Here is a 25739-nt window from a genome sequence, read left to right as displayed (position 1 = left end):
AATAAACACTAACAGAAATGTTAATTGTCACACTGTTAGCATTCCTTTTTCACCATTATCTGCCTTTTTAAAATGAATATTAGATCTAGAGTACTCAAATTTAACTAGATTTTTAACCTGTCTGCCATCAAGTAGCACCTGCATAAATGATTCACAGTGGGAAATTATCATAGTTTGAATAAGTGATATGGATGGATGGATGGATAGAGGAAATTCATTATGGTTCCACACAAATTGAGCCATACATATCATTACTAATTTTAAAAGACACATTTAAAACTTCATGAACTACATAAATGCAAAAGATCTTAGAAGATATGAATCATCAATCGAATTTTCACGAATAGTGGGAACACTACAGGAACACTACAGGAACACTACTGAAATGTCTGCTTCACAGTTTGTAATGTTTATGAGTTATCAGCATATCAATGGTAAGTAATTTAGTATTTGGTCGTATTAATTTATTATCATCTTTAGATATTTATTTGTTGCTGTGATATTGCAATATCTTGTTTTTCGGGATATTCTGTTTGTGGACTGGGTACTAATTAAATCTGCTATCACCACATTTACTTTTTTGTTTTGTTTTTTCGTGTGCTGTCTTTGCAACTTGTCTGTATGGCACTAAACGTATGTTTGTCTGTGCACTGCTCTCGTTGATCTATGCACCAGATTTCCCCCCCGCGGCACAAAGGTCATCTTAATCTTAATTTAAACAAAACAAAATGCATGCTATTGCTTCAAACCCAGGATTTAACATGCTAACACAATCCGTAACATATTAATACTTACATATATATTCTGAAACACATGAACTAGTAGGACAGCCAATAAAAGTTGGCATTTTTGTCACGTATAGTCTGGTGGGGCACAGATGATAAATGGGCCCTTTTGATTGGATGACACACCTCCCCGCGCGAATCCCAGGCAGCATAAAGGATGTCGGCCAGAGCACACGTTGTAACTCAGGCTCCCTCCGACGCCGCCAGGCCGTCGCCGCTGCAGCCCGCACTGGAATCCACCGTTTTCACAGGAGGTCAGAGACCAAGCAATTTATCCTGCATCAAGTGGGGGGGGTGGGGGGGTGGTGGCTGCAGGCTCGCTAGGCAACAGGCCGGCACCGGGTGATTAATGAGAGCAGGGTGCCGTGCTGGTGGCGGGACATGGTCGCTCGAGGACATGCTCTTCACCAGACAGGGGAGAGCCCTACTGGGAGCCTTGGACCTTGTTTCTCCCTCTCAGTCTCCCATCATGCTCTCTGTCTCCCCTGTTGTAGAGGGACCGTAGCTAAACAACATGCTAAAGCACTGCAATGTCAAAGCATACAGTATTATCATCACCATGATGAGCTATACGACTCTAACCTGTTACATCGAAATCTGTAACTCTTAACTACACATATATCTACCTTAGCTGTCCAGACTTATGGTCTGCACGTCAAACTCTTGAAAGTCTTGCATTCTATGCTACATTTCTTGCTTATCAGAAAAGCCCATAATCCTCTCAACTGTTAATTAACTGCTTTTACTAATTTGTGCAGTATCCTGTGATATAGATCATTCATTATTAGCAGTTGGGTCCCTATCTGCTTTTAAAGAAAACTGACAGCTGTTTCCCAGGGACTGGAAGATAGACTGACTGCTCCAATGTGACAGCGCCTGAGAGGTTTCCCATTAATGCTTAATCCAGCGGCATGAGTGATGTCACTCTCTGCTCAAGGCCCGGGTTCCGTTTTGCAAGGCAGAGCCAGATGGGCCGGCAGTTTGCAGTCCCTGCCCGAGGACTACAAGTCTTACACACATTAAAGATGATGAGAAGCATCCGGCTCCTCTGTGACCCAACAGGATGTGGGGAGAGGGACAGAGATGAAGACGCACTGGGGTTTCAGTCAGCTGAGGGACACGCACTGAGGCCGAGATTGCCAGCCTTTAACTATATGCAGCCGAGGGTGATCATGAAAACACACAGGACCACCGTGATTGTGGACAGCAGTGACCATACTTCATATACAAGTAGCTAAGGGCAGCGTGTGGCTCAGTGGGCTAAGCCTGTGTGCCTGTAATCACAAGGTCACCAGTTCAAACCCAATCTCAGCATGTTTGTGGGTCCTTGAGCAAGGCTTTTAACCACCAGCTCCTTCATGAACAGCTTACTCTACAGAGACCAAGTTGAGGGACGTGTAAATACAATTTCCCAATGGGGATCAATAAAGTATCCATTATTATTATTATTAAGAGATGACCTCACCGTCTGCCAATCGTTAGGTGGAGGAGGCGGGCTTACCTGCCACACAGAGGCCGAAGATACAGAGCAGTATGAGAATATACAAGGAGACGATGGCGTACTTGACGGCAGACAGAGAGTCCAGGTGGCCACAGCAGGTGTCTGCTTTCCTTCGCCTCTTGGTCGGCCTGACTGCAGAAACATTGTTGCAATAACTGTAAATTAATGGAACAAAACTGCAAACTAGTTAATTAGCCAGCTGGTGGCAGAGGTGGAAACACAGTGGAGGGCTGGGAACAAATGATTAAAATTACGTTTAATTTAATGGAGGTTGTTTGGAATTGGAACGATTCGCTGTGTGGATAGCAGAACAAACCAAAGGCTTCTTCCATTGTAGTGTTACACATTTCTGTCCCTATGACATCATACCTCTGAGTGCCAGAACAGACATAAAATATTTCACGAAATGTTACAAGTTTAGATTTATTATGTTCTGCAGTTATGGCTGTGTTATAATTGAAAGTCATCCTTAAAGAACACCTAGTGGGATTATACTGCACTTTGTTAATATGGGTGGTGTATTAAACAATGAACAGGCTTAGTTAAGTACTAAGAACATTAAACACAAGAATAACTGGAACAAGAGAACTCAATACCGGGTAGGTTGTGCATGTAAATGTTCTTATTCTATCCCTGTCTGTGGGTTTAAAGACTAGTTCAAGTTATATAAGGTCCAGTTATAAGTGAGTCATTTGTACTGTTTTTATGCATGGATTATTGTCAAAATATATTTGGTTATATACCATGCAATGTACTTTCCTGTGTTCTAGGGAAAAAACAAAGATATATTGGAACTGCAGACTCGATCTTGGGAAGATCTTGTATGGAAAAGTTTTCATTCTGACCTTTATCCAGCGTGTAAAGCTGACTTCAGTTAGAGAGAATCGTTTCTGCTATTTTTACACACGCATTATTGCAAAAATATACTTAGTTACATGCAGATCAGTAACTAATCAAAGAAAGATGCATGAGCACACAGTCTGCCAGGGAACAATCCTGTTAGCCGTGGACTAAGTCTTAGCCATCACTGTTCTCAGTGTCATTGTCTAAAGCACTGTGAGATGCATATGAATAATTATTCTACAGAGAATATACTTCAGTCTCAAAAGAATCTGACCAAAACATATCTAAAGTACCACAAACAGAAAGATTTTATTTAAGAGATTTCTGTCAACTCGTGCCTGACAGGATCAGATTTGAGGGACACATTTGCCCCAAGGGGAAAGATTATGTACCATTAGCATCGCGCTAGCTTCCCATCCAAGCCACAGACGGCGACAGCCAGCCATTTCATCATCAGAACCAGACCACCACGTTAGGCCAATCACAGATCAGGTTGCCATGACAGCGGCGGTTAACCCCATGCCCATCTTTTGACACGCCTGTCACACCCACAATTAACCACCGTCCTGGTTTCTCCAGGCTACCTGTGTTAGCCCATGCATCATGCAGCCCTGGATTCATACTGATGGCACTCCAGGTCTTTTTCCATAAACTCGCTTCTGACAGCAACGCAAACTTGCCTTGGTCGTCCCAAGGCGGGTGATGTCATACCAGAGGGGATTCTGCTCAGGGTCTGTGAGGGACACGCTGTAGCTGCAACATGGCGGGGCCACTAACAGGCAGCATTCTTGCCAGAAGTTAGAAAATACACACACACACACGCGCGCACATACACACACACACACGCGCGCACATACACACACACACACGCGCGCACATACTGTACACACACACACACGCGCACATACTGTACACACACACACACGCGCGCACATACTGTACACACACACGCGCGCACATACACACACACACACGCGCGCACATACTGTACACACACACACACGCGCGCACATACTGTACACACACACACACGCGCGCACATACTGTACACACACACACACGCGCGCACATACACACACACACACGCGCGCACATACTGTACACACACACACACGCGCGCACATACTGTACACACACACACACGCGCGCACATACACACACACACACGCGCGCACATACTGTACACACACACACACGCGCGCACATACACACACACACACGCGCGCACATACTGTACACACACACACACGCGCGCACATACACACACACACACGCGCGCACATACTGTACACACACACGCGCGCACATACACACACACACACGCGCGCACATACTGTACACACACACACACGCGCGCACATACTGTACACACACACACACGCGCGCACATACACACACACACACGCGCGCACATACACACACACACACGCGCGCACATACTGTACACACACACACACGCGCGCACATACACACACACACACGCGCGCACATACACACACACACACGCGCGCACATACTGTACACACACACGCGCGCACATACACACACACACACGCGCGCACATACACACACACACACGCGCGCACATACTGTACACACACACGCGCGCACATACACACACACACACACACACATATTATATATATTCTGTCCATTTCTAACTACTGGTTAGGGTCGTGGAGATATATATAATATATAAAAATGTATATTCTATTTTTTTACATAGCTAAAAGAAATGATACATGATAGGATGTCCTGGAAGTGTTTAAATAATCTGAAGGACTCTGCAAATTGACCGGCTCCAGAACAGCCATCTTCAGAGATGGATTACGTTTGCCTTCTTTGGGCCCTCGCAACATGGGGCTCACTGCTTTCCGTCCAAAACATTCTGTCCTGTCCGGTGCCTGTGAGGCGACATCCATGTACTAAATCCATCCATTCATGCACCCACAGTCACACGCTAAGGCCAATTTAGAAAAGCCAGCTTTCTGTGTGTTTTTGGACTGCAGGCCAAAGTCAGAATGCCTGTAGGTGACCTTCACTGACATAACGACACACATGCAAACTCCTGGATGAAGCTACGATGCCATTGAATGAGCCACTGAACCCCCCCCCCCCCCCAACCCGCATGCAAAATCTTACAAGCAAAATTAAATAGCTGTATAAGCAATTCCGTGCCCACAGAAAGGCATGGGATGCTTGCTTTATTCAGTAAAAATGATGCGAATGTATTGGTTTCATAACAAAAGTCCATTGACGAGCAACATTTATCATATCTGCACAAATATGTTCCACGCAGACATTTTCTGTATATTAAGTGTTATCATTTTTCTGACTGGCTCATTCAGTTCTGTTTTTGCCATTTCGCTATTAATTGTAGTTGTAGTCACTCCCTCTCAAAGGGATACTAAACACAGATGTTTGATGTTTTATGTTATTTCAAAGTTGTTACTAATTAAAAAGCCCCCAATGAGACTATTTAACTCAGAACAGCTTTTTTTAACTATAATTTGGGTTTCAATTTATGACCATTTTAAATTAATGCTTTCATACTTAAAACTACTGGTTGATACAATGATTTTTGTTATAAAACCAATACATTTGCAATACTTTTTACTGAATTAAGTCGGCACCCCAAGGCTTACTGTGAGCACTGTAGGTCCAGGACAGGCAACAATACTGTGGAATATATATCATGAAACATAAAATTGTTTGGTAATTTAGATTAAGAATCTTAAGACGCGCCAGAGTGATCAGTACTAGGGCTGGCACTGGGCTTGCTGTACAGTCGGCTCTGTGCTTCAGAATATCAGATAATCAGCTGATATTTACACGTCAGGCACACAGACTAATGCGAGCACAACATGACATCATTTACGCAGGAAATGGCTCAGAACAGCTGAAATGCTGCATTCTTCCAACGTTAAAGCACAAAGAGCAAAAACAGGAAAGAGCAAGCTGAACACACCAGTAATGGATACGGGCCTGTGTTTGGGAGTGTATCCCTCTAAACACAGACTGAGTTGCTAGTGTGGGAAGTTTGGGAGTGTATCCCTCTAAGCACAGACTGAGTTGCTAGTGTGGGAAGTTTGGGAGTGTATCCCTCTAAGCACAGACTGAGTTGCTAGTGTGGGAAGTTTGGGAGTGTATCCCTCTAAGCACAGACTGAGTTGCTAGTGTGGGAAGTTTGGGAGTGTATCCCTCTAAGCACAGACTGAGTTGCTAATACCGGACACAGAGGGCTTGTCCATATTACAAAGTTGTTGCTTTTGTTCGGCAGGCCTGAGGTTCCTGAGGGGAAAAGATTTCACGGAATTCCAGCTGTTGAGGGCGCATATCTGGTGTCCATGTTTATTTGGACTTTTGAAAGCAGGCGGTGCTTATTAGGCAGTGCCGTGCCACATGGCGCACACGTGCGAACCGCACCTGTCCAAGTCCGGCGTTCTGCTCACCACATACCGGTCATGCCCGGAAACTCGGGCGACCTCTGGCTGCGAGGCTGCACATCAAATCCATGCCTCCCATTTGACACACACATACAAAGCAGAGAACACGCAGTACCCTCCTGCACATGCAGCTGCAGTGCAGGCCCCTGCATATTTTTCCCAGCGCTCCGTTGCATGCTGGGAGAGGAATGGTTTGAGCAGGAAAGTTGAGCGGCTCGCTGGAGTTCCTGTTATGCCAAACCACAAGGTATCTAATCATTTCGTTATTACCCTGATTACAACACTTGCCGCACCCATTGCACGAAAGGCACTTAAAAAAAAGTTTGCATTCTTCGCTAATCAAAACCTCAAAAAGTTCTTGGAGGCGAATGTCGCATTAAATGCTCCGCAGCAATAAAACTCCAAGTCCCGTGGAGGGAAAGCCAGATGAAACATACTATTGTAATTGGTCTCTTGGCTGTTGACCCATCTCACATTCGACAAGCAGAGCATAAAACTTTACGTCTGTACCATTCGGAAATCCCATGAAAATTCAGTGTCATCTGCATTTCATGCAGCTTATCAATGGTAAAAGCAAAATACTGTGCTCATTACATTGGCAGTTAGGAAACCAGGCCTGTCAACATGGGCTATGATGTTGGACCTTTATAATGTGTAACTTAAGACCAACAAATCTGACTATAAAAATGGGTGAATTTTAAAAGCAAAAAATTAAATAAGCTGATGCAAGTAGCTCTGAGTGAAAATGTGTGTCGAAGAAAGTATCGGGTCTGTAACCATGAATCTCCCAAACAGAGAGAAACAAATCAAAGAGTTTCACAGAGAAGACAGCAGCTGTGTCTGATTCCGGATTGATTTTTCACTTTTACCAAACTCTAAACAGTTCTGGTGAAAACATCAGCGCTGGCCGCAGTGACCGTCTTACACAACATGGGCAGCCAAAGAAGAGCAGAGCAACTGGGCCAGAATGTGTACTAATGGATCCCTGAAGGGGTCGCAGTGACTCAGATCAGACCTCATGACAACATAAGCTGGTGCTCAGATGGTCGATTTAGTATACACTGCTGACAGATTCTCCGACAGAAAATAACGCAATATAATAAAACAATTCGTTTCTGTCAAAAAACAAACAACATTCAGACATAAACAGCACACAGAATTGCAGCAACGAATATGATAGCCCTGAATCATAGCATGCAGTAAATATTCCTATAAACAGAAACTCCCCACCTTCACATAGGGCTCTACTCTGGTTGTTTAGGTAACACTGTACTTAAAGCACTCATGTATAATGCACTATAGATACCATTATAATGCATTGCTAACTTATAGATGAGACCTTCATAAAGCATTCTTAATAAACATACCTATAATATTTGCCTTTTTATAAATAGTTATAGCCGTGACTATAATACTTTACGAATGCATTATAATGCATTCCTAATAGAATAATTATTATGATTACTGCTTTAAATAAAGTATTACCATTTTGTTTTTTTTCCCCCTTTTGAAGCAAAGCATGCAAAAAAATCAACCAAAGATTGGTTTCTCTGGGTGTCTGCAGTGATCATTAAGTAGATTTGTGTTAGTGTGTTAAGAAGCTGGGAAACCCGATAAGTATTGGTGAGTCGTTGCCCTTCAGATATTTCGTGTCAAGCTGCTTGACTTCCTGCCCCCGAACACTACATCAAGATATACTGCTGGATGTGAGGTCTTTACAAGATAACGCACTGAGAAACAGTCGGGCGAGATATGCAGGTCACATGTGATGCCCTTACTTTCTTCACACAGGTTCAGCTTGGAAAGGTTCCTGCTACTCATGCCCTCATATCCTTCCTCGTAGAAGGATCCATTCTCCCGCTCCTCGTATGAGCTGACGTACATGGCCTTGTTGTCCATTGTTATCCGCTACGTCCTGGAAAGAGCGTCACACAACACTGTGTCAAAAGCACAGCACGCCGTCAGATTCAAAGCAACATATCTCACGGCTTTACAAATAATCCTCTAAATACTAAGCGAAATGACCAATTTTAATCAAGGAAATGTGAACCAGCCCATCTAGAGACTGCAAGCTACACCTTCCGTAAATCTCTGTTCTTGAAGTGCTCCATTATTTAAGGATTGTGACACACATTTCTTCACCTAGTAATAGTCAAGGCAGCAGTCTATCTAGATCACCTTTGTTAATAATAATCAAATTGTCTAGCATCACAAAACAAATCTATGTTTGTGAAAGACGCAGCACTCCGCAAAAGTCTTAAGCAAAGAAAATTATGTTTGAATGATCTTCAGGTTGATATAAAACTATGATTGTATATCTGTAAGTGTGTCAGTTTAGCAACTTCAACACCTCTACTAAAGTCACCCCAGTATCCATCCAATATTCCCATATATTATGCAACTTGACTAGTAGTAAACCTTTGGCTAATCAGTGTTTCATTAAGTTATTTACTAATTAAGTTCATTCATTAATTGAGCTGGTGGAGAACTTTAACAAATACATGGAATGGCTGAGGTGCCCCTGAAGAGAGGTTTGGGAATTGAAGCGGCGTTCATCTAGCGATCCAACAAGATATCAGTAAGATCAAGACAGAATAAATTCCTATTACTTTTTGTTTTGTACTCTAAATTTTCATATGCTCTAATGTTAAATTATGTGTTGAGCAAATATACACTTACTTCCCAGTTAAATAACTTTAAACATTTTCTTTGATTTTTCACAATTTGGCACACTGGGGATTTATTTCCACACTTATTGCTCTGTAAATCTTGGGCAAATCATATAAACGTTAGTCAGAGAAAACACAACAAATTTTAAAACGTAATTCCAGTCGAGCTGTAAAATCATTGGCCGATGAAATACAATGCAGAAATAACAGGGATCCACAGAACTGTGTTTTTACGATTTTTTTTGTTTGTTTTGCATTGGGACAAAATTTGGGAGTTTGTAATCCAAAGAATCTCACAGATGGGCTGGCAAGTCTTCAAATATTTCCAAGGATCAGGAAGACAAACAGTAGGGATCAGATAATCTGGCATGGATTAAGAATACTCATGGGTGCAAACCAGTCAATACAACCCCCCAGACTAAATGGGTGGAGATCTCAATTCCCCCCATGCTCAACCCAAAATTATGCCCTACTTTAGAAAGGGGGGCCTTGTTTGTTTATTTTAAGGATTTAGAAAGGCTGTATCTACACTAGTGGCCCAAAATGTGGAAATACTTCCAACTTTTAGAGATTGCAAAGCTTTATTCAGCTCTTGCTCAAGTTACTTATTTAATCATCCAATGAATGATTTCACAAATATTAAATAAGTAATTGGGCAACAGTTGAATAAAGTTCTGCAATCTTTAAAAATTGGAAGTGTTTCCGGTCACTAGTGTGTAGGTGGTACTAGTGTAAAAGGTTGGGATGTTCTTTCACGGCAATGAGGTTTGGGTTCCGGTTCCGTCGTGCTGCCCTCTAGTGCCATAGATCAACCAGGAATCTAGTGGGATCAAGTCGGCGGCAGGGGACACGTCACGCGAAACAGACAGTAATTACCTGTACAAACCGCCGCCGGAGGATGCAGAAAACATGCAAACTCTACACACATGTAACCCAGGCGGAGACTTGGACCCAGGTCCCAGAGGTATGAGACAACAGTGCTAACCACTGCACCACCATGCCGCCCCCGTATATGAAACAAAGTCAAGTAATTCTGTCATGCATTCGGTCAGTAACAGCAAACGGACGCAGGACAGCAGGTGCCCAGATGTTAAGGACTTTAATGACACATGATTCTCAGAGGAGCGCGCAAACGTGTAAAACACTTATTTTCTGGATTGCCTTTCGCTTGCAAAAAGCGCTCATCATACTGACACGTTATATTTAACGTTTCTCGTTATTGTTTTAATGAATTACTAAACAGGTGTTATTGTACTCAAACTGATTGTCCTACGGACAGCATGCACACAGTAAATGATTAACTGAGGACTATAAGAATCTCATTGTATGGTACGGGGAGGTGACGCCGCGTTCAGCCCCCCTGTGGGATTGTTCAACAATAACCCAGAACTTCACAAGAGGACGGTTGGGCAAAGTCATTAAAAAGCACTCAATCTGGTCTTTTCATTACACAGTGGGTTGGCTTTTCTGGTCCAGCAGACACGACCATTAACACCCCAGGCTGCTAGGAGACCTGGGATTATCGCACAGGACCCGGAGAAAGACGCCAGTACAAGAAGGGCATCCCGCTCTCTTTCACATGCTTGTCTATACTGAGAAGGGGCTCCATCATCTTCCTGGCAAATTGCTTTTTAAATTGAAGTCAAGTTCTCTACTTGGGAACTACTGGCGGCGAGTTACTCCCCCAAACAAAAACAGTCACAAATTTTGATAGTCCTTTTTCCGGCTTACTGATCTTGTGAGATTCACTCCTAGAGAGAAAAGGGGTTTCTGTCAGATCTTATCATTAGAAAAGTTTAATCTCTGGCACTAACAGCTGTGACCGTCATCTTTTACTAGCCTCTGTTTAGAGTGATATTTGGAATCGGGGCTGACAGATTGCTCCTATGGGCAGCCTTGTTCTCAAAAAGCCGAAATAAATGCAGACTGCTTCGTTCTGTGGGTCCGTATATTGGCAGAAATAAAGGAATTTACGCGTGACGCTATAACAGAGTTCTTCCTTCTGCAAATAACTTCAGTCAGCCTTTTACAGGGTAACCCAGTGCATGCTTATTCACACTTGTCATTTGATATAAATAAAAATTCACAATGAACATTGTGGACATGCAACTCGTTTTATAGTACACACGTTTAAGAAAGTGATAAAAGTTGTCCGTTTTTGTATCTAAAGTACAGGTTTCTTGCGGTAATTCTGGAGGAAAAAAGTCATCCGAAATATTAGCTACAATACAAATAAATAAATATGCAACAATTTATACGTAATAAACCCTATATAATGAGGAAAGAAAAGCGACAAATAAGAAAAACTTTTACACCTGCCATTATCATCAATTTGTACAAACCGATAGCCTCGATGAAGAGAATAACAATCGACAGTCAAGTGTAGTTTAACAGGTTCCACACCTTGTATTACTTAAAAATAAGATTAATAAACTTTCAAAACAGCCTCCCACTTACCTTGCCAATTAAAAAGATGAAAGCAATCAACGAGTAGCACTTTCAAATATTAGCATTTCATGTTTCCTCGGTCTTGTACTGCGAAAATGCGATCATTTGATTACGATGCGTGCCATTTGGACCATTTAAACAATATGCTTCCCCTTCAGGGCGAAACTTTGTAGAATTTCATCTCAACCTTAGCAGAAAAAAAAATTATAATCTGGCAACTAGCACTAAACGTGCAACTGTGCAAAAGTCACACGCCACCGTTATAAATGATCATTCAGCCTGTATCTGATGTACGGAGCGTGCAGTATCGCGCGCCTGCTATGCTTTCGAGGAATATTCTCATTAGATAAATATGCATCTCATTGTATAGGATCTGGTTTCTCTGTTTATGCACCAAAGGCAATGTCCGGTAAAACAGTGTATTAACAACTTAAAAGGAGTTTTTTTATGCCAAAAGCGCCCTCTCGTGGACAAGAAACTTTTCATTTCAATCCATTAATGGCAACTACTTTAGTCATTTTATAGGTACAGTTGTCTACTTGGCCAAATATACACCGATCTAAAACTGATAAGGAATAAGGGATAAGTAAATGTATTACTGTTTAATCTTTTGCTGTATAGGCCTAAAGCTTAACTTTAGTACCAGTCGTACAATAACATGTTTAGCGACATTCATCGGGGAAATATTCAGTATTCGATATTCATTTTATGCCGCTGGTACGTCTAGAATGTGAGATTGTGGTCGCCAATAATCCTTTTTCGTAAAGTAACAGCTCCCTGCCGAAAGCTGAACATGCGCAGCTACGCTCTCGATGCTTTCGCTACTCAAAAATGTCGTTTTCAAGAAGTTTTGAAAGACTGAGGCAATTATAATCAGTATAGGACAAAGGCTAAACCGCTATCGTGACATTTTTAGAGATTAATTTCAAGTGAAAAAATAAACTTTTTTGAAAAGTTATTTACAGGACTGCTGCTTTCCGGTAATCACTAGAGTGTCAAGTTGTCTAAATAAATAAAATTACAAATCATTTTTAGTTTACAGACTTTTTCAAATTTAGAAATACAGTTAAGCTAATGATTAAACTGCACTTTATGTTTGAGTGCCGGGTAAATATAGCCGTTCAGACAAGGTCTTAATATTATATTTTTATCATAATATATTTATCACAAATTTTAAGATAGCCTACATGAAACGATCAGCGTCATATTTTGATATGAGCGTGCTGCCATGTTTTTTTCCCTTAGAATGACATATGAGGAGGTGCGTAGATTTCCCGGGAGGAGCGTAGCTCCTCCTCCGCCGTTTAATCCAGGTGTGTGAGGAAGTGCGACTGTCGACATTAAAGCCGCACAGGTAAGAAACAGGCCGTGTTACGGATAACAGCATTTTGCTTTATGCCTGATCGGCGTATTTGGTAGCATGAGATCGGTTTAGGATTAAGTCAATATCTAAATAGAGAAACTAACGTGGCATAAAATGAGACCATTTGGGAGACCATTTGCCCTCGCGCTGTTATTGTATTATCACTAAAGCATGAAGTTTTGTCTGCGGCGACTCTTTCAGGATTACGTCACAGATTTGTTGCTTTAACCTGCTTTGGTTTGTTTGCGCTTCGCTGTTTGTTTCGTATTCTTTCTTTTAGTCCCTAATGCAACTTTTTTTTTCTTTCACCTGCAAGAAGTTTTTTGTTTTAGTCCCACAATTATCCCTCTTCCGGGCGAGTGCTGTTATAAAAACGTAGTTAGGAACCGAATTAGCTACAGAAACAATTTAATAGACAAGTGGGTCGGGTCCCGTTTAAAAAGCAAGCAGAATATGCAGTAATGTGAATCACCATGCGGTGGTGCATTGGTATCAGGGCTGTCATTTTACGTGACTCATAGTCTGTGAAAATTTTCCTTTGTTATTGTTTCCATATTTCGGCAATATTTTACTTTTTCAATGAATTGATCCACTTTTAAATTTTTATTACCTCACAAGCCCAATGACAGCTAAGATGGTGACATGTTTTAATGTATTTCTTTACAAAATGAAAGTAAATATGAGTGTCACGGTGGTTGCATAGAATGTTTAGTTCAAACTGCGGTACAAGCGGTGGTTTGCGAACCAGAAAGGTAACACCGTAATATACAGGTATAAAATCTCATATTCTTTAAAGAATAAAATACCTGAAAACAGCATAATTGACAGCTACCTTAATAATAGTCAGTAGTTTGCAGCCCTGCTAGAAAACTGTCAGGTACCTGTTGGAGGGAGATTTACTGAAATGTGATTGGTTCGTTTGTTTAAATGCTTAAAAAGACCAGGATCTGATTGGTGAGCATGCTTGTCCGTCAGTTCACTTAATTTTAACAGTGGTTAAATTCGTAAATTCAGGTCGACGGATACTGTTTTAATTTCGAAACAGCTCTTCTAACAGGAAAATGATCAGACGAATCCTTGCTAGTTAACCATAGTTATTTTAGATGCTGGCATTCCTGGAAAGGCGTAATATTGAAAGTGACCATAACTGGAGAAGTGAGATATCTTAACGTCTTAACTTTTTTGCAGCTGTATTTATTCTCCATGCTCTAAGTAGTACTGAAAATGGGTAGTGAGATGTACAGCTGAAATTAGGAAATTCTCCGAAGACTGCAATATGACTGCACATGGACTTTTAACACAATACTCTGAATGTACCTAGACAGTTGTCAGAAGCCAGAAATATATGATAGCATAACCATAACACATCTATTGCTGAAGAATCTCTCATAGCAGAAATAGTAGGGATATTCTGGCTGAATAACAAAAATAGTCTAAGCCAGGCCTCTCGTGTCCAAGTCACAATTCATACAATTGGCTTATGGAAAAAATAGCGTAAGTCTCAGTCCAGAAGTCAATGACTGCAACACTATTGCAGTAAGACTTGACTGCTTCCTACACTGGTGGTTTAATAAATGTGTCTTTGTGCAGGAAATATCATTCGGAATCTCTTATGAAAAATATCTGGTTCAGAACGTGTCATTCCCAGTCATTCATGCTTGAGTTTTCACCACTCGGGAATAGAAAGTGCCATGCTGCCTTAAGAACTTGTAAGTCAATTAGTTAGTTTTTACCCTCAATTATGAATAAGTACATAAATGTATTTACATCCTTATACTGCTACAAGAAGTAATACAGGTATAATTTAACCATTAGGCCTATATCATACTAGTAACAAAAGCTTCATATCTGGCATTGTTCAGCTTTCAACAGACGGATGTCTCCTCCATGTACTGTTTGGAAAAGAATTTTCCAGAGAGGATTACTGCTTATAAGAATGATGTGTTTATGCTTGTACAACATCCTGACTTTATTGAATCTGGAAATCAGACTTTAATATCTGAATGAAAGGGCTTTGTTTCACGTGAAGGTTTAAAAAGTGACATAATCGGCCTTGTCTGCTTTCTTTAGGAATCATTACATAGCGGTTTTAGGGGAAAATGTCGGTATAAGGCTTATGTTAGGATGGCCATCAGATCAGTGTGACACGAGGAAGGGAGTAAGGATCAGAGATCAATCTCTGGTTTGGGGGGGGGCGGGACGGGACGATCCCTGGATAAAATTTGAAAAGGGGCACTCGGGAATCAGGAAGGAGTCTGTTTCAATCGTCCGTGACAAAAGGAGCAGGTGCTCTGTCCCCTAATTCTGCACATCCGTGGTCTTGCCACCATGGAAATGTCCTTTATACTTTATTAGCTACTGCTGTATAGTGCTGGGTAAAATCCCTTTTTGTCTCCAGAACCACTTTGAGGGTAGACGAGATGTGCCTTTCTCTACTGCGCTGTTATTATTGCACGTGTGACCTGCCTGTTAGCTTTGATGAGCCTGACTGTTTTCCTTCAACCTCTCTCATTAACGAGGCATTTGTGGAAAGCGAGCTGCCCCTTACTGGCTGTTCTTCGCTCATCACATTACTCTCAGTAAACTCTAGACCGTGTAGTATGTGAGATGCCAGGGGAGGGTGGCCGTTTCCACAGCTGGCACCAACAATCACACCAAAATCACTTAGATCTAATGCTTGGCCGCACAGTAAGTGGTCCTCCTGACCCTGTATGGATGCTCCAAGTCTCAAACCCCTTGTGCTAATTACCACACAGCTCTTGAGCTGAATCATTTGTGGTGGAACAGGGAAAGAGCTAAGCTACACAGGGCTCCGGCCCTCCAGGACTGGAGTTTGACACCCCTGCTCAAAGTATTTAGTTTCAGCCACATGATTCCAAGTTAGGAGGAACAGGCCATTTGTACCTGACAAGCAGGGGTTCTTGTTGAAGTGGCCAATGAGTGCATATTGTTGAAAGCTGACAGCAGATGAATGAAGAAGGCTTGTCACCTAAATTTGCCTCACTGTGGCACAACATGCCCGTCTTAGCGTAATTTTATAACAACATGATATTTTTTTAAGATGATATTTTCTCATTACTTTATTCGCACAATTCAAATGCAAAGTGCAGACGCTTCCCAGGTTACGATGGTATGTGTTCATGTTATGATATTTTGACTTTACGCTGTGTGATTATTCAATAAAGCACATGTCATATTCAAGCCTTTATTATAATATAGGTTTTGTGTTAAATGATTTTGCCCAACTGTAGGCTAACGTAAGTGTTCTGAGCATGTTTGAGGTGGGCTAGGCTAGGCTATGATGTTTGTTAGGTTAGGTGTACTGTATTAAAATGCATTTTCGCCTTACGATAGGTTTTTCGCAGCGTAACCCCGTCTTAACCTGGGGAGTCCTTGGTAGACTTCTACATTCTGCTGTAGAGAAATTACTCCCGTACAATGAAGATTGTGCCTGTAAAGATCTTTTCTTTGATTCCTGCTTATGTTGTTTTAGTGGCATAAAATCTGCTGGTAAGTATTACATTTGGGGCGATTCTGCTACAGCTGGTAAGTGAAGTGAAGACGTCCCCTAATACCAGCAGCTGAAATCAGAATCACTTAGACGATGTACCATAGACAAAGTTATTTCCTGTTGTGAATCCATCAGAGATTGTTATCTTTATCTTCATCTTTACCTTATCTATCTGACGCCTCGTTTAAGGTGTGAAGCTAAGTCACAAATTGCTCACAATCATTAGCAAACAGCTAATGACAAAGTTTCTTTTAAAAAAAAAAAAAAAAAAAAACTGCAAATGGTGTTTGAGTATTTAGGTTTTAATAGAAGCCCTTGTACCATGAGTCATGTTTTGAGCCTCAGTTTTTTTATGGCAGAACCATAGAATTGATATTCTCCTGGATTGTCTCCCTGCTATATTCAGTGTCCCGAGATGGGATGGAAGCCATGTTAAATTCCTTTTGGATTAAACCCATCACTTGGAAACATCCTTTGTAGACCCCATTGAATACACTGAGCACTGGCCTCGTATGTAAAATGCAGCAGGTGAGATCTGCATCGATTCCGCAGGCTGTCCTCCATGACGGACTGTGGCAGGAGGGTCTCCCGGTGGACGGTGGAGGAGGTCTGCAGATGGGTCCAGGACCATCACTCCTCCGGACAGACTGCCTTCCTGGAGGCGATCAGAACCCACTGCATTTCAGGTGCTTTTCCCGCGACGTTCCACGCTTAACTGCCCCTTTCCACCTGTCCTGTTACTGCCTCATTATATTTGTCATGCAGTATGAAGTCTAAGAAAAAGTCTTATTTCCTTAGGAACACAACCGTCACCAAACCAACATGGCCCGTGCTCACCCTGGCCTTTCTAATTACGTCCCACAAATGGCTTTTCTCTGTTCAGTTAGTCGCTCCTCAGAGACACAGACTTCATTAGTCCCTCACCCTGTGGCATTTCATATGCCATCTATATGCCATTGCGAGCAGTTGATTTATGATTATGGTATTTATACCACTTATTGTGCACAAGTTTGATTTGGTGGCTGGAAATGCAGAGTTAAAAATTCAGACTAATTGTGGATTTTTGGAAATAAGATGTTTCTGTCCATTCATCTTCACACCTTTTATACTTCCTGAGTAGAGTCTCAGTGTGGCTTGGAGCCAATCCCAAGCACTGCAGAGACCCCAGGAAGCTTCACTGGATGCCAGCAATTCGCAGGGCATATACACCGGCACATCGCAGGGCATATACACCGGCACATCGCAGGGCATATACACCGGCACATCGCAGGGCATATACACCGGCACATCGCAGGGCATATACACCGGCACATCGCAGGGCATATACACCGGCACATCGCAGGGCATATACACCGGCACATCGCAGGGCATATACACCGGCACTTCGCAGGGCATATACACCGGCACTTCGCAGGGCATATACACCAGCACTTCGCAGAGCATATACACCAGCACACATTCATTCAGGGTGGGCAGTTTAAAATCACCAGTTAGCCTAATAGCATGTCATTGGACTATGGTTGTACCTGGAAACAACCAGCAGAACATGGGAAACACATGCAAACTCCGCACACATGGAGAAGGGGTGGGTCTTGATCCCACAACCCTGGAGGTGTGAAGCAACTGCGCTCCCACTGAGTTACCGTACTCTCCACATCAATTTTTCCCCATCAAATAAAATTTATTTAGCATTTGCTGTACATTACATAATGATGTGAGTATACTTTCATAGATTAGTTCAGCACTTTCTTTGATTATGCATTAAACTAATTAGGCTCCTGGTTGGCTTGTGTGTTTACAGGTTCATTACCCCACATAATCATTCATGTATTTGGTTTAACTGATTAATGTGCCTCTGCAGGCCGAGCCCTGCTGAGGATGACTGAGCCCCAGCTACAGAGGATGGGCATCGAGCCTAAGCAGCAGCAGGAGATCTTGCAGGATGTCTTGGTCTTGAAGGTTCAGGAGGAGCTGGAGACCCTCAATGATTTCTTCTCAGGTGACGAACGCACCCTGTCCAGAAAACTGTGCTATATGAGCGTTCTTCCTGGGGACGGCAAGGACTGAGGTTATTAAAGAATTGGTCACATCACCTATACATTGAAGGTTTAAATCCCGGTAGTGCTCTGTTGTTATGTGAGGTGCGTGACCTGAAATATAATTTCAAGCATCATGTGTATGAAGAGGAAAAACTCCAAGCCATTCCTCTCATGCCCATTAATGATACGGGTCAACACAATTTGACTTTTTTTGTCACGTGATCCAAAATAAGTAAGCCTAAATCTTTAATATTTAGTATTAGTATTTTCTTAGGGAGGTCTTGATTAGATTCGTACTATAACGCAAGGATTTTGAGTGACGTACAATTGAACTTCACACTATACAGTAGATATATTTACGTTATATGTGTTTGGAGGAGGTGACTCATCCTAAAGGTAGAAGTGTGTGATTTTCTGCTGTACTTGGGCTCAGGAACGTCCCTCCTGAGGGCCCAGCAAACCCCTGAGACCCGATCACCAGCTGGCGGGAGCTGGGCTTCAGAGAGAGGGAGCAGGGTCCAGTCACAGCGTGCGCCCCCCCCCCCTCAGCGTGTCCCCACGTGTTACAGCCTGTAAACTCTGGCAAAACAGACTTGCAGTACTCTGTGCCCTTCTGTGTTAAATTAAACTTTAATGTACCCATACATCTTTTAAAAGGTGTTATATACCAGCAGTATAGCCTAAAAGTGACATCCCTCAAAAATATATATAATTATATACCATCAATATAGTCTAAAAATCACATCACTCAAAAACTATGGGTAAAAGCAAAATTTGAGTGCAATTCTGAAATCAGGATTTTAAATGGAAGGCAGCCTTTAGTTGTTCTGTGACAAAATCTTTGTTGACCAATGTCATGTGACAAAACAGTGTATGGAAAACTGGGGGGCCGCTCTCGCCTCTTCCAGTGAAGTTAGAGGTACAGCCTAAAGACCTGGACTTGGTAACGCGAGGCACTCTTGAATATTGAGTAAGGAAATTTTATCTGAATTCCAGAAAACATTTGTGAGATGTTAGTAACGGGGGAAGGAGTCTTTTAAACTTAGTTGTACAGAAGTGAATAAATGATATTAACTTGAGGGGGGGTGTACTTAAGCACTAAAATGAGGTGTGTAAACTCAAATGAATGGCTTCAGAGTGGCCATTTTTGCTTAAGCATTCTCAGATTGCATTGTCTACATCTAAATATATGCTGGTTTTTTTCCCCGTAGAATTTTTTCCCCTGTGACATGGGACCGTCGGAAATGTGCAGAAGTGCCCCTCCTTGTGGAGGGACAGAAAAAGGCAGCATGTTCGCCTTGAAGACCGCGGACATCAGGAACGGCACCCGATTGGTCGAATTGTGGAATTTTTCTGACATTGTCAATTTACAGCCTCTCACCGAACGTGGCTCACATTGGTTAGTTTATTTTATTTTAGTTGTGCGATGCCTAGTTGCCTGTGCAGGGACACAGGAAGGAGACGGCCCTGTGTACTTAGGAGAAGCATTCTGGGGGCCTTCTGTGGGACCCAGTGTTAATTGGAGTGGGGTAGTTTCAGAAATTAATGCAGGCTAGGGGCTGGTCATAAATGCGGTTTAGGTAACAGCGACACGCCGGCAGACCCTGGTAAGACTCAGATCAGCTTGAGGACGACTCCTATCACCTGGCTTGTTTTTTGTCTGGTACTAAAAGGCCATAAAAAAAACATTATGCTGGTGTATTTGTTAGGTACTGCATTTAGACCAGAATCAAGCATCTGTTACAAAAACTGCTTTTATATTTTTTTAAGGTTTTTTTTTTTTAAGACTTAGTAATGGATAATTTTGAGGTGGCTTTGGAATGATTGAGATTTCTCCATAGATATTCAGGCATTAAAGTGTGATATTTGTATTCTTAGTGGTGCATTTTTGGGTGGCTTAGTGGGTCGAGCTGTTTGAATCCAGTCTCTCTGACGCGTGTGTTTGCATGTTCTCCCTACATCGTGGGCGTTTCCAGTTACTCTGGTTCTCTCCTACCGTCCAGAAACATGCAGGTAGGCCAGCGATTCTCAGCCCAGCCCTCGGGGGGCCTCCCGGTCATTCACATTTTTGCTCCCCCTGAGCTTCCGATACACCTGTACCGGGTTCGATGTCCATGATTGTTTGGTTCTGTTGTGCTGGGAACCGAGAGGGAGGTCATCTGGAGGAAGGGAGGGGGGTGGCGACAGCAGTAGTTTTTATTTGGTCATTTTTAGGGGAACCCCCCCCCCCCCCCCCCCAGGCATATTTGTTTTTCTTTTTGGGGGGGGGGGGGGGTCCCTGAGACCCAGATCACCCTCAGTTTGAACGCTGGGCTCCAGGCCCAGCTATGGTCCTCCCTAGGATAAGCAGAGAATGAAATAAACTTACATGACTTAAACTGACTTACAGTAAAACTAACTTAGGCAGATTACTTGAATTTACAAGATACATTGTTTCTATATTTATGCTGATATATTATTTTGTGTTTCATTAGTTGCAAATAATCAGTAAAGCTAACCTATATGAATTTTCATGTATTTCACTAAATAAAATGTTTCTCAGATTGAGTTGGAAACTGATTGCGTCCCTTCTGTCGTATTTGACTTGTTGTACTTCAGATAAAGGAGAATTGCTACAAACGTGCACTGTCAGAATAAAGGGTACAGCCCTGGTACAGGTTTGTACCCCAAGGTACAAACAACATTAATGTACCCCCAGTGGGACAAAAATGTTCCTCAGAGTCCATTTCAGTATATTAAAAGGTAGGCACTTGTACCTACAGCTACGGTGCAATTAGCAGACCCTTAAGGGTACAGCAATTATACCCTCAAAGGTACAAATTGGTACTTGTTTTCTTACAGTGTTTGGGAAAGAAGCTTAGGAATGCGAAGTATTCAAAGTATGCCCCCCCCCCTGCAAAAAAATTTTCACCAAAACAAAAGCAATGCCAGACTGATGCTGTTTACATTTTCACACCTTCCGTGGACTTAAGTGCTGAGCCGGTAGCTGCAGAATCCCATTGGGGGGGGCTGGCAGGCAAATTAGATGGTGTGATTAATATCGTTCTACGGAGATGCATGGCATTTGATTTCCTCCTTTCGGGGCAACAGTGCATCAGAAAAGCGCTGACTCACATTAAATGTAAATATACCTCGGGGAGGGACACTTAATCTTCGCTGACAGGAGGAGGGCCGCTGAATACTCCGAAGGTTAGCAAATCTCGTCTCTAACTTAAAGCGGGGAAACTTGAAAATAAATAAATGTCCTCAGACCAAGTCCTCTTTCAATAACCTCCTCAAACATGAGTCTAGGCTTTTATTATAGTTTCAGAGAAGAAGCTTTGATCCGAAGTAAATTGCATTTTTCCTCCCAATCAGTTGGATATTTTACTAAAGGTCTTTCCCCAGTGGGTATTGGCGCTTTTTAATCATGAGCCTCTTGGTTACATTAATCACTGGTGGCCTGAACCTCTTTTCTGTCTGTTAAAATTGAACACGATAATAGTGATCTTTTTTCTGCAAAGGCTTTAGCTTCTCCCTTCCCTCCAAAATTCCTGCAGGATATAACTTTACATTTCTCACGGACGCTTTTATCCGAAGGCAGATGGTACATTGGCAGCATACAGCCATCAAGGGGTCAGCTGGGTTCATCAGCTTCCACAAGGGACCAGGTCAGGGGTTGCAGATGAAGACGGAGCAGGTCGGCGGTCGGAGGACTGGGCGATGGGTTCCGGGGAACGGATGGGTCTTGAGGGATTTCTTGAAAGTTGAGGTTCTGACGGCCGGATGTGGTCGTGGAGTTCATTCATTGACAAACCACGCGGGAGAAACACCTAGGCTTCTCATATGGTGGAGGAATCTTCAGGTGGTGTTAGCAGTGAAGATATGAAATCCTATGGTCATTGTAGACCTTTGGCCATTAACTAGATATGCAGGAGTATTTATTTATAACTGCTTTGGTGTGAATAGAAGCATTCCAACAGATCTAAGCACCCGGGTTTCCTCTACCTAATAATCCCCCAGTCAACTATTGAATAGTCTCCATCTCGATCTGTGTCTCTTAAAGCAGTATTGGAGATGGAAATAGCTGATCTTTGCCCATGCGAATTTGGCAGTAGCGTAGTCCTAATGTTTGCAGCGGTGGGTTGCATCGGTGGTATAATTTTAGGGGAATGGCAGGGACAGATGGCGCAGGCGAGACATTTAGCGGCCGCGGTCCCCATGAGCTCTGTAAGTGCCTCACCACGCTCCGCCATTCGCGAGGCCAACAAGAGAAGGACACAGAATAATGATCGGTGCCATCCATGGGACCAGCCGGCTTGTTCACATCTGGGAGGCAGCATGGCTAGTTAACATGGACAGAATATGGTCTAGCAGATGGAGGTGCTGTGTTTCTGCTTTAAGTTAAGAGGGCAAATTTAATACTGCCTGCCAGTATCACTCTACTCTGCGGCTCTTGAAAACTACTACCGGCATGAATTTTCCGGATAGTCTCTGTATTATACTACCCGTAATATTTCCTTTAATAGGTTTATCTATAATGATTAACAAGAGAAATTATTAAACAGAGAAAGACCACAGAATATTAAATTGCTAGCATTTTTCTCAGTGAATCGGTTCACCTTAAGGGACTATTAAAGCATTCATATTCTTAATTAGCGATTAGCACAGTTTCTCAAAATCCTATTAGTGAATAACGTGCATATTAAGACTGCATTTCTGGTATGTGAATAAAAATTCACCAAAGGTCTTTTTTATATAACAAGGTCAAATTACTTGCTTTATATGTTATGTTGCATTTAATCTGCAGCCATCAGAAGTTTGTTTATGTATTGAAGGAATCCTTGGATATTTTGGAATAAGTGGTTATGGGATTGCTCCTAATAGAAGACATGCTTTAGGTCTTAATATAATTGGCCCCACATGGTCAAGTAGAGGAAAAGCATGAATTTACTCACTAGGAAGACTACAGGATGTTGAACAGCACCATTACGAACATGGAGCTACATACAAGCCACACAGAGGTGGTGATTTAAGGTTTTATATTACTAAATATTAGTTTCAATAGAAACTGTCGTTGTTATTCCATATTTTATTTTTGTTGTATCTATAAAGGAGCAGGAGTTTGCAGGTTCCAGGGCTGACTTGGAAGAGGGAAATAAAGGAGAAATAACTGAATAAGATGTTGTTGTGGGGACTCCTCTGGGTACTCTGGTTTCCCCCCACAGTCCAAAAATATGCCAGTATGAATTGGAGTTGCTAAATTGTCTATTGGCGTGAACGTGTGTGTGAATGGTGTGTGAGTGTGCCCTGTGATGGGGTGGCGCCCCATGCTGGGTTTTTCCATGCCTTGCGCACGATGTTTCCATGACCGGTTCAGAAACCCTATGACCCCGCAGGGGGGGGGGCATGGAAAAAGAATGAATGAATGTACAAAGCAGGCAGTTCAGCTTAAAGCAGATTGTATGCAGCATTATGTGTTCCGGACTGGTTTGGTCTCATCCCACTAGTTTTATATTTAGGTTGTGTCTTTCTAAGCTTATTTTTCCAGCCATACATTTCCACAGTTTTTACCATGTTATATGGGTGCATCTATATCTGCAGTTTACAGCACAAGAGCAGGAGTCATTATTTTGGCTCTGATTATATAAGGATTGCCAAGCCAAAGCCGCTACTCTCACACAGATTACATCGCTGTTATCAAATGTGTTAAGAATGTTTTCTAGGAATCTCGAGCTGAGATTGGCTTCATGTCCTTTTCCATTGGTCATGATCCCAGTACGGTGAAGCACCCACCCGACCTCCTGCGGACATGTCAGGTCCTGCCTACGCAGATTCCAGTTTGCCTGTCACTCTCCTGAACGTTCCTCAGGCCTCCGTTGATGAGACACTGCAGTCCCCAGGTCTTGGGCTGCAGCATTAGTCAGAAACAAGGCATTTTGGGGCCTAGGTGGATCTGAAGCAGCATCCAGACAAGAGAAGTAGCCTTTACTCCTGACAATTCCATTGACCGCGAGGCCGTTTTCGGTTTTGGTGATTCTGACCCGTGGCTTGTTTGCTGTGCTTGCGTTACGGCGGGGCCCCTCCCGTCCCCTGCCGATGGCACGTCCACGGCCGCGGCGACCCGTTTGTCACTGTCCCGTAATTTATTCATAGCTGTGACTGCAAGAAAAGGATCGATACGTTCTGACGGAGAAATGAGTAAGTGTGAGGGGCATGCAATACATCCATCTTTGGACTGGGAGAGTAAACAGTGGAAACAGCCCTGGAAGTGATATTGAGGTTGAACAGGCCACGCCAACAAGCTGCTTCATTTCACATACGGTGCCTTGGTACATCAATTTAACTGTTTCTCTTCCAGACTCGGCTGCGCCTGGGAGAGAAAACGCAGACACATTTTTTTTCTGCTTGCCCCTCCCTGACAAAAGCACTGGGTTGTACATGCACTCTAGGAGAAAAAGAAATGGCTAGAGAGCACGAAAAATATGCACAATGCCAAAACCTTGCCAGGGATCTTAGATTTTTGTATCGATTGTGTTTGATCTCTTATAATCAGTGAATTAGTGAATGACTACAGATGCTCAGTTACAGTTCAGGATAAGTATTTACAGAATAGCCACCAGATTTGTCAATAAGTCAAACATCTCCCCTTTTAACCATGCACGTCTTTTTTTTATTTATAAGTTATTATTAGGCAGCATCAAACTATACAGCAAAATTCCAAACTGGTAGTAAAATCTAGGGAATAATAAATATTTCAATAAATATTAGGGGCGCTTTTATTTGTTTATGAATGTTACGTTTGGTTTAGCAGCCATTCTGGAAGCAGATGGACGTGAGTGTACTAGGTAAGTGATGTGGGCGTGTTTTTCGCACAGATGGATGCAGATCCTGTACGACTGTGGCGTTCCCTCAGCTCCCGTTCTCCTTTATTAACTCAGCCGTGTCCACAGGTCCAGCGGGGGCTTAACGGCCGGAGCGACGCTTGCTTTCCCACACGGGAGGAGACGGGGACTTCGTTCTGGCCTTGCATGAGCGCACACCGGCTGAACCCTGGGAGCCTGATATGGAGCCCGCTGATCTTTCCCTGTCGTCTTCTGAGTCATCTGTAGTGTGACTCAATAAATATTTTATAGTGGTAAGGGGTCATCCCAA

At 42.7% G+C, this 25739-nt stretch overlaps 2 protein-coding genes across 2 annotated transcripts in view; one reads left to right on the top strand and one right to left on the bottom strand.

Annotated features, from left to right (window-relative positions):
• The window catches only part of scara5 (scavenger receptor class A, member 5 (putative)), a 40305-nt gene extending 28198 nt beyond the window's left edge, over positions 1-12107 (bottom strand). Inside the window, exons 1-3 of the mRNA XM_023797125.2 lie at positions 11702-12107; positions 8354-8490; positions 2287-2418 (exon numbers count right to left, since the gene is read on the bottom strand). Coding sequence (XP_023652893.2) covers positions 2287-2418; positions 8354-8474 — 253 coding nt within the window. The 5' untranslated portion in view covers positions 8475-8490; positions 11702-12107. The remainder of the gene's footprint in view (positions 1-2286; positions 2419-8353; positions 8491-11701) is intronic.
• An 830-nt stretch (positions 12108-12937) lies between these two features.
• Positions 12938-21164, top strand: LOC111836127 (sterile alpha motif domain-containing protein 12-like). The gene is made up of 4 exons (XM_023797126.2): positions 12938-13046; positions 17119-17252; positions 18428-18565; positions 19817-21164. The coding sequence occupies exons 2-4, from the start codon at positions 17129-17131 to the stop codon at positions 19831-19833; spliced, it is 279 nt and encodes a 92-aa protein (XP_023652894.1). The 5' UTR covers positions 12938-13046; positions 17119-17128; the 3' UTR covers positions 19834-21164.
• The last annotated feature ends 4575 nt before the right edge of the window (positions 21165-25739 follow it).

Source organism: Paramormyrops kingsleyae, chromosome 19 (genome assembly GCF_048594095.1).
Source record: "Paramormyrops kingsleyae isolate MSU_618 chromosome 19, PKINGS_0.4, whole genome shotgun sequence".
Taxonomy (NCBI): Eukaryota; Metazoa; Chordata; class Actinopteri; order Osteoglossiformes; family Mormyridae; genus Paramormyrops; species Paramormyrops kingsleyae.
This window is presented reverse-complemented; position numbering and strand designations above follow the sequence as displayed.

Bases quoted from the DNA above. Each gene is read 5' to 3' on its own strand.
- LOC111836127 (XM_023797126.2), top strand. From the start codon at position 17,129: ATGACGGACTGTGGCAGGAGGGTCTCCCGGTGGACGGTGGAGGAGGTC. The intron at 17,253-18,427 runs GTGCTTTTCCCG...GTGCCTCTGCAG, and splicing joins CAGAACCCACTGCATTTCAG to GCCGAGCCCTGCTGAGGATG.